The sequence below is a fragment of the Lathyrus oleraceus genome, chromosome 1 (assembly GCF_024323335.1).
Source record: "Lathyrus oleraceus cultivar Zhongwan6 chromosome 1, CAAS_Psat_ZW6_1.0, whole genome shotgun sequence".
In the NCBI taxonomy this organism is placed as follows: Eukaryota; Viridiplantae; Streptophyta; class Magnoliopsida; order Fabales; family Fabaceae; genus Lathyrus; species Lathyrus oleraceus.
This window is the reverse complement of record NC_066579.1, coordinates 302,691,604-302,701,799: the sequence shown is the minus strand read 5'-3', so window position 1 is coordinate 302,701,799 and position 10,196 is coordinate 302,691,604. Positions and strand designations below refer to the sequence as shown.

General features: G+C 27.0%; 1 protein-coding gene across 1 annotated transcript; it reads right to left on the bottom strand.

Moving 5' to 3' along the window:
- Nucleotides 1–4,801: 4,801 nt before the first annotated feature.
- Nucleotides 4,802–9,879, bottom strand: LOC127115688 (uncharacterized). The gene is made up of 6 exons (XM_051047163.1): nucleotides 9,670–9,879; nucleotides 6,380–6,597; nucleotides 6,039–6,279; nucleotides 5,890–5,975; nucleotides 5,720–5,811; nucleotides 4,802–5,401 (listed from the first exon to the last, which is right to left on the bottom strand). Exons 1-6 carry the CDS (start codon nucleotides 9,772–9,774, stop codon nucleotides 5,106–5,108), a joined length of 1,038 nt encoding a protein of 345 aa, XP_050903120.1. The 5' UTR covers nucleotides 9,775–9,879; the 3' UTR covers nucleotides 4,802–5,105.
- Nucleotides 9,880–10,196: the final 317 nt, after the last annotated feature.

The window sequence follows — 10,196 nt, the reverse complement described above, 5'->3', positions numbered from 1 at the left end:
AGCTCCCTCGAAGGTGATTTTTCATAATTTTCATCTCTTAAATTCTCTCTCAATTCTTCACCATTCTCTTTGATTTTTGGTTGGCTAAAGTCCTACCAATATAGACAATAAGATTGAGTTGCTTTGAGGTCAAATCGAAGCAACTCACTTCATGATCCTCAAAATTCAAATCCCTGTATCTTTCAATATACTTGGAATTGGAGAAAATTGAGGCCAAATTCATTAATTTTGACCATTATCATTGAACAAGCAATTTTCCTCAACTTATAAAACCCATAACTCCCTCATGCCAAATCCAAATGATGTCAAATGTGTGACCAAATAGAATAGGAGTGGAATAGCTACATCTTTGGTGAAGAAACCATTTTCATTTGAAGCTCATAGCAAAAGTGAAATTCTGGTATCAAATATGAGATGTCGAAGGTAATGTCACGACACTGATATCTGAACAACAACTAAAATATAAACAGGATAAAACAAAGAAACAATTGAACAAGTGACACAAGCAATTGTTAACCCAGTTCGGTGCAAACTCACCTACGTCTGGGGGCTACCAAGCCAGGAAGGAAATCCACTAAACATAATTAGTTCAAAGACTCTCAATAAACAACTTCAAGTTACAATCTTTTCACCTAATCTCTACCCGTGTGACTTCTATCTAAGAACTCTTAGATATGAGACCCTACTCAATCCCCCTCAATCACAGTAGTGATATAAAAACAAATATTAAAAAGAAAGAAGACACTCTTCAAGGACACATACTTGATCTTGCTTAAAAGCTTCAACCAAGTAAACAAACACTCGTGCTCAAAGCTTAGAGTGGAAAAATTACAACACAAAAGTCAGTCCAGTTCAAACATCACTAAGATGAATGAATGGCTCACAATACACAATCCCACACAAGGCTAAAACCCTAAAACTCTCTCTCTTTATTGTTCATCTCTTGTGTGTTTAAACAAAGTTTTACATGGCCTTTAAATAAAAGCTTTTGAATGGGCCTGGGCAGCATAAAACCCTAATTCTATTTTCCTTGGGTATCTTCTAAGAAACAGCAGCTAATCATCCCTTATTGGAAAATAAAACAATCTGGTTTTAAATCAAATTACTCCATGAATAGCACATTTAATCTTCACATAATCACACACAGCTTTGCATGAAAAGCGCAATATTAAGATACATAACTGTAAGACCTTAATTTTGACCCTAAGATCCCTCATGGCATCATATCATTGCATTATGCATTGCCTCAAGGATCATAGCATCTTGACTCCTTTACCCTAGGGTTGGGACTTGTGAGTTGGTTTGAGACCACCAAGCATGCTTGAATTGTATATTATTGCTTTTCTTATTTTGTTTACTAACCAAAAGCACAAAAATATGTCACTAACATCTTTTGTTTTGTAGCTTGAGCAATCATAAGATCCAAGGCTCCTAGGAGACCCCTATGCTCAAAGAATAGCCAAATGAAGTTGAAAGCAAGCATGACAGTGGTTCATAAAGCTCTCATTCATTATATATGCCTCCCAAGTATCTCAATTTGTCAATTTGATCAAGATAAACCAAAGGGCTTAAGGCTTGTTTCCCAAGGAAACCCTAATTCAACTGTGCATCAATTGTGCCTTGCTCATGAAGCAACCTCAACCCATGATCAAATACAATCAAGGGAAGTTCTTTCATTCATCATTTCATGCATATTTGAGCGTATTTGAGTGTCCTTAATCATCAATTCATCAAGATTTGAAGTTTGGACTTAAGAAGTTGATCAGTCAATTCATCTGACTATTTTGAAATCCACTGAGACCTAACTTTTGATGGGTTTGTCAAATGAAGATTATTATTTTATAGTATTTTATGCACCAAGAAATTATTCTTGATTATCCCTTAGGTTGAAATCAATCACAATTGCTTTTTAAAATTGAGCATTTGAAAAAATTGAATGCTATGTAGCTTGAATCACAAGTTAGAGATTTGAAAACAAGATTAGCATACAAGCTTGACTCGATCACAATTTTACTTGACTCGAATCACGAGTAAGACAAATATATGAATTTTGACGCTAAAAGACTTGATTTGATTCAAGGTCTTTCCAAACTTGAATCAAAAGACACCTTGACTATAATCAGAACTTTTTTTTTACTTGAATTATGAATGAATTCTCAATTTTGAAATTCCATTAGCGTGATATGTGACTTGAGTCATTGATTGGCTTGACTTAAATCACAATTCAAGTAATGACTCAAATCAAATAATCAAAATCCTGATTTTATCATCTTGATTCAAGTCACTTTTCATTTTATTTAAATCATCATTTTTACTTTTAAATCGAATCATATTCCTAATTTTCACCTATTTTGTGTCTTATTTCTAGCATACACAAAAGCAATTTTTTTCTCTTGCAAAATTGTTTCATGAAATCTCCAAACTAAAGTGTGTGTTTTATTTAAACTATTGGATTCCAGAATATAAAAAATATATTATTCAGATTTGTAGCTAGTATTTTTAATTTTTACTTTTATTATTTAAACAACGTAAAAATATCAAAGTAAACCTGGTGAAAATTAGTCGAAATAATGACAGTTATTGTAGATGGTTTGTAAGAAGAATTGAAAAAGCTTTGGTTGGAAAATAGACTCATTGTTAGTGGTAAAGAGTTTTTCAAATGTCTCTTTTATTGGATACTGATTTTTTTTAAAATTGAATGCATTTCTTTTATATAATGTTTTGTGTATAATATAATTTCATGAAAATAATTTCTTTTTATATTTAGCCTTTTTTAGAAAAAGATGTTTTTTTAAATTTTATTTTTTATTAAAAAATTATTATTTTTTAAATATTAGAACATGACTTATAAATTGATTGAGACGGTCATGATTCTCTTTTATTTTCATCACTTTATTATTTCAAACCTTATTAATAATTTAGTTCAATTTTTAATAATCACTCAATAAAATGGTTTTAAAGTTATAAAAGATTTGTATTTATAAATCGATATATAATCAGTTTGATTATAAACACGTTTTATATTTTGAATTTTTTTAAATCACATTTTAAAGAAAAAAATTTTAAAAAAGAAATAGTTTTTCCATTTTTAGAAATATAAGAAAAAACATATTCAAAAAAGTTGATTTTTTTATAGTTTTAAGAAAAATAATTATTTTAAGGAGTTTTTTTCTATTTCGGGAATTTTTAAAAAAAATCTTTTGTTTTCTTTAAAAAACTATTTTATAGCACATGATTTTTTTTTCTGAAAAAAAAATAAACTTTTTTATTTTGATATTTTTCCTAAAAAAAGAAAAATTATTTTTTCATTTTTTATTTTCCGAATGAAAAACTATTTTTCTTTTTTTCAGAAAAAACATACAATTTTAGATGAATTTTAGAAATTTGTATTTTTAGAAAAATTAATTTTCAATTATTTTGAATAAGTTTTCTTTTTATTAAAATGTATTTTCAAATAATTGTTTAGAGATATAATTTAGAAAGACTTGGGGTGGGGCGAGTGGCACACTCTTGACCCTTCGTTCTTCCCGAATTGCCTATGCACTAATTCGAACACCCCTCTTTTGGTAAATTTCTTAATGTCATGTTATGTTATTATTTATATTGGTGTAATTTGAAGGTGTTATTAACAAAAAAATATTATGCACTAGCCTATTGTCACCTACAAACTCATTCTTTAGTTTGAATCTATGCTCACGAGTGTTTTGTATGGTTCCAATTCTATAATCTGAAATCATTATGAGAGACGTCATTATAATTAAAATTCTATAATCTAAATCCATGTTGAGGAGTTTTTCGTATGGTTCGATTTTTATAATCTAAAACATGTTAAACTTTTGATTTCTATTGTGTGGTTTAGATCACATAAAAACTTTGTATGGAATAGAATGCACAAGAACTTCTATAAAATAACGTGCTTGGTTCACTTGTTGTTCGTATCACAAAAATAATGAATTTTTATTACCTATACTAACCAGAAGAAACTATAAACTAAATATGGATTACTACAATAATGAGACTTCTCCCCATTTGTTCAAAAGGTTATTGTTGACATTACACCGATAATCACAAGAGACAACATGACCAAATAAATCATCGTCTTAACCACCATGACATAAGAATGGTGGCCAGTGTTGAGTATTATTGTTTGTCAACCGACGATGATGGACATGTTCAATTCACCAACATGCAACATCAAAACAATAATTATGTGAGAATCATGTTCGAGTTAGATGCTACCTGGTCAAACCTGTATGTATTATATGTTCAAGCTTTAATTTGTGTTAGTACATCTGATAAATTGCAGCATTCATGATTAAGTTGGATGAAAAAGTAACTAACTTTTCTAACCCTTGAACTTATTTGTGTTTAATTAATATTTGTAATTATTCATAATTTATTGTTGGTGTTTAACATGTAACACGTTGAATTTTATAAAATTTAATAAAGTGTTTATATTTATTGTACTTGTCACATATTCAACTGTTTTGAAATTTTAGAATTCAATAACTTTAAAAACACATTACAAAATCTAGAATCCAGAAGTTAATTTTTATAAAATAAAATAAAAAATATCTTAAAAATTTTATAGATGGAAAAAGAATTCCACGTTTTTTGTTGCTATTATGTTTTATGTTTTTAATTTTTTTCTTTTTTAATTTTATTCTGGTTTGATTTGCCACTTGAAATCTAATATAAAATTGTTTTATTAAATTGTTTACTCCTAACACATTCACATAATTCTCCTCTGAAATCAAAAGAAAATGACAAGAATATACAAAACTAACATAAAGCTTAATCATTAAAAAAAAGACTATACTACATAGCATATATATTATAGTTCAACTACTTATAACAAACTTTGATCTTGTTTCAAGAACAATACCTTATATAAAAAAAAGGATAGGTAAGAAAACTCGGTCCTAATTCACAAAACTTCACTTGGCTTAGAAGTTATATACCCTTTTGACGTATATATCTTCAAACATTTTGAATGTTTTCATAATTTCACCAAATGAACATGTTTTATTTGTGTCAGGAGACATTAGTTTCAAGGTTAAATCAAAGGAAAGTCAGGTAAGCCTGACGAAGGAACATAAACTGATTTACAAGATAGAGTTTGATGTGAAGAAGTTGAAGTCATGGTGATCGACGTTGAGTTGTTTCAACCATGATTCTGCTGCGCTATAAAGATATGATATACTTTCATAATCATGTGGATCAGAGTTTAGCCAAAGATCACTCTGCATTTTGTAAGTGGCTAACCCAAATGGGGGTATAGAAATTGAGCTTTTACTTTTTTTCTTGTAATCATGATGTCCTACAATATTTTCCCAGCCACTTAAACAACATAGATCTTTGTCTTTGTCTATATCCATACCATGATTCTCCGTTTCAAAATCTGCATATACATATAAGAACTAACATGAAGCTTTACATCACAAAACATTTGAGTTAAGCCACATGAAAGATCTTAGAGTATACTCCATCTAGAACGGAATATAAATAAAAAACATATGAAAATTTAATATATTTAATCTTAATTTTTAATGATCTATATAAAAAGACATATGATATTAAATTAAAAATATACGAAGAGTATCGACCATGCAATATCAAACACTATTTTTCAACAATCTAAAATTCGTGTTAATCTTACAAACACCTGGGTTACTAATGGAAAGATGAAATTCATTGTAATAATATTACTTTAAAATACCTTGAAAAGATGATGACAATGTATGGTAAGTGAGGAAGCATGCTTCCATGTCCTTGTCATTTTTTCGACTAGGGATGGTATAGATCGGGTACCTAATCATCAGCATAGGATCAATACATCTTATAAAAACTATAAAGAACATGATGAAGAAATTAACAAATTATATTCACCACGAAACAGCCATCCAACTTGCAGGAGAAAGATCAACACTCTTCAATGTCATGAGCTCCGGATAGGTTTTCGCTAACTCAGGTATCTGAAACAAGAAACAATTAATACACAGATACATCAATCGACGTTGTTACTTAAAGATAAGTACCTTCAATGCAAGCGGAACTCTATGATAAGGTGAAGACATCTCAATATAGCTTAAGTATAGGTTGCCAAGCTTATCCTTTGTTTGACATGAACCCTCTTGGTCAGAGCTTGATTCTTCAGAAATAGCATCCCAAGATTTGCTTGAATCGTTACTTAACGATCTAGACAAGTTATCACTTCCACTATCATCGCTCCACGAGTCACTTTCGAATTCAACTCCATCATTATCCTCTCTTCGATTCCTATAATTGGAAAGAATTGAGAAACATGACTAATAAGCTTTTGGCAAGTATACCTAATTACGTAACACAATCATAATATAAAGATAAGACATGACCATACCGAGAAGCTACAACAGATTTGTTGGTGTAGATTTGGATGGCAGATAGATATGGAACATAGTATTGAACCACATTTTCTCCATCCTCTAATATCATAGGTGTACTAGCACCATATGCACTCCATTCATAAAAACGGTTCCAAAGATCTTTCAAAGTAAAACATTCAATTGTGTCTTTACCAAGAGGTTTCCATTGGATGTTGAAATCATTAGAGCAACTCTGAAATATAACATGATAAAAGAAAAAAAAATTAAGATAAAAAATCTATTTTGTATCGATTCAAGAAAGAGACAAATAAAATAAGAAATGATTGAATTATTTTGTATTGATTCAATGATAAGATATTCTTTACGACGAATACATGATAAACTTTATAGAGTGGCCATGACCGACTTACAAATTTTAACTAACTGATAATTACCTATAAGCAAATATAACAACTAACCCAACTAACTCTATCACAAACTAAAATTCAAATGTTCTTTCACAATCTAATTTAAAGAATAACAATTTTTCTATCAAAACTCACGAGATCAACAACACAAATTCACTTCCATTCACAATAGTACATCTATTTACGACAACTAAGAAAGAATTTTTATTTCACTAAATATGATCAGCTAAGTGGAACAAATTACACCATAATATTATATAAAAGAATCACATTTCTATTAACTCATTAATGTCAAAAATTTCAAAAAAAAAATCTTACGATTTTTTTAGATCTTCTTCTACATTTATATGTTTGACTACCCTCCTAGCTTGCTATCCTTACTACAAAATTAAATTATTTTTTTACATGTCCAAACCATCTAAATTCATTTTCCGATATATTATATTTATATATATATATATATATATATATATATATATATATATATATATATATATATATATATATATATATATATATATATATATATATATATATATATATATATATATATATATATATATATATATATATATATATATATATATATATAATCCCCAAAACTATTTTTTTTTTTCTTCATAACAACTAAGAAACAATGGTCCTAGCCTCCAAAACCTTGTTTTTTTATACATTTCATTTTCTCCTTTTACAATTGTGGACAAAAATATTATGGACAAAAATTACTCACACGTATGGACGACAAATTTATTCTATGAATTTCAGAAATACAAAATTTTATTTTTAGACTTGGATTCAAACTGCTTAATTTGAAAAATACTTCAAAACATTAACTAATTCTCAAAAATAAAAGAGATTGATTAAGCTACATAACAACATTAACAGTGCAACTTAACACTAACTAGAAAAAACTTAAAACAAAAACTCAAAATGTTAAATTCTATAATAAATATCTCTTTCAATAATAGACTTGTAAAACAACAAAAAATACCAGTACCATATAAAATTTTCACAGGACCACTAAACAAAAGCATATACAAAAAAATACTAATACCATATAATTTTGTATAGATACTGACCAATTTTTTTTGGCACACTACATACACATGGGGAAATATAAAGCTATTATCAATTTCGATTCTTTCAATTATTCTTTTTGGAGTATTATCTAAAGTTTTAGCCTATGTCCTCTTCAAGTCTTAATCCAATGGCCAATTAAAATAGAGTACTTTGTTTTCTATTCTAATTCAAATATCTTAAGTTTCCAAATAAAATCAGTTTAGGATAATAAAATTGATCTTTTCCCTAACAAAACAAAAATCCAAGGGATTTTTTCAAAGCAATAAATTATGAAGACTTGGTTTTTTTTCTTCATTATGATAAGGAATCATGATTTGACTAAATAAAATAAAAGTCTCTAGAAAAAAAATGATCAAAATTGAATGATGGAGATATATCTAATAAAACTTTAAAATACTGAAGTATTTACTCTTTAATTTTCTTACATTAAAACATGCGAAAAAGTAAGAAAATATAAAATAATTTAATTAATAAAGTACTAAAGAAATATCATTTTCAAAACAAGATAGCTTTTGTGGCGACATAGACCATAGATTACATTTTATTTATGTGCATAATATAATATAATATAATATAAATTATAATAATCTAAAATAGACAACTGAATGAAGATTTTTTAAAAGTCAATGATAAAAATGACATTAATAAAATGAAATAGTTTATTCATATCTTAAATTATTAGATAAAAATGACATTAAATATAATAGAATTCAACAAAATATATCCTATTTAATACAAAATGAAAATAAGAGTGTTTGCGTCTCTTTCTAAAAAAAATCTTATATGTATTAAGGACTCGTGATATTAAAAAAATCCAAGAGTAATCAAAATAAATAATATTTCATAAAAGTGATTTATTAATGAAATCATTAGTCAAACCCTTGACAATGATGTATATTCATATTCTAATACTATAATATATTATTTGGCGTTATGTTTATTATTAATCACTTATTGAGAACTCAAATAACATAACTTTTTTGAGACAATAACTTATAACTTATAAGAGTCAATTTTCCTAATTTTATGCATTTTTTAGTCATATAAATAAAATAAAATAAGAAATGGTTTTAGTAAAAAAATAGCTTTACTAATTATCTTTATTAATTATATGATGTGTTTTCTACTATTAGAATTTATAATTTATAAATATTAAAAAAACTATTATTAGGAAACTATTGTTTTGAGGAGAAATATTACCAATAAGTTAATAAAATATAATTAAAAATAAAAATTTGATATTATACCAAGCAGAACTCTAATACCATTCATAGTAAATAAATAAAAATCAATTTTTCTTTTCAAACTTTAACCTATTTTATAATATTTTTTTATTGATTTTCGTTATTGTGTCAACTTAAGAAAACAGCTAGAGGTTTGAATTAATGTATTAAATTTAAAAACTTTTCTTAGTTCATTAATTTTTTTTTAACGGGTACTAGAATAGTTATTATTTTTTGCAATAACAGTATCAGATAAAATAAATTTTTGCAAAATCAAAAGTTATTATTTTTAATTGTTGATGTTAATTCATTGAATACAGTAAGTCTTTTCAAAATTTGAAAAACAGAATCCCATAATTATAATTGTAAACTAATAATGTAAAAAAATATATTATTAAAGTACAAATATGCCCCTACTGAAAAAAAAACAATCACAGAATCAGCACACTGTTCCATGAATTGACAAAGCAAAAACAGAGAAGAAGAATGAAAACATCGACACTGGCAACTGAAGCATTCAAAAATCAAAAACTGATCCAATAAATAAATCAACAATTAAAAAATAAATAAATAAATAATTAAAAATAAAAATACCTGTGGCAGAGTTTGTGAAGGAACAACAGGGGTAACACATTGAAGAAAGCGTTGCAGATTGGATAGAGAATCTCCAAAGCAACTCCAAGAGGAAGAAGATGACATTGTTGTCAATCAAAGATTTTTGAGAGAAAAAGAAAAACCAGAAAACCAGAAAAATTAAGTTTCTCAAATGAATGAGAAAATAAGGGTTTTAATACTCTTAATATATTTAGATATGAAAAACAATTATATTTTTGTTATTGGGATAACAGAGAATTTGGATAGGATTTTGTTTGTATTTTTGGTACATGTATTTTTTTAATATTTATTTAATATAAAAGACAAAATAAAACTATTTTACTCATTTGACTAAGCTGATTGAATTCAGGAATTTGTTTGCTACTTTCCATCTATGAAAAGATTTTTTATTATATCACCATAAAGATAAATAAGTAAAATATAAATTATATTTATTTTTGGAAATTAATAGGTTTTTTCTTTTTTTTTAAATGAAAAATAAAAAGAGGATCATCGGAAATAAAAAA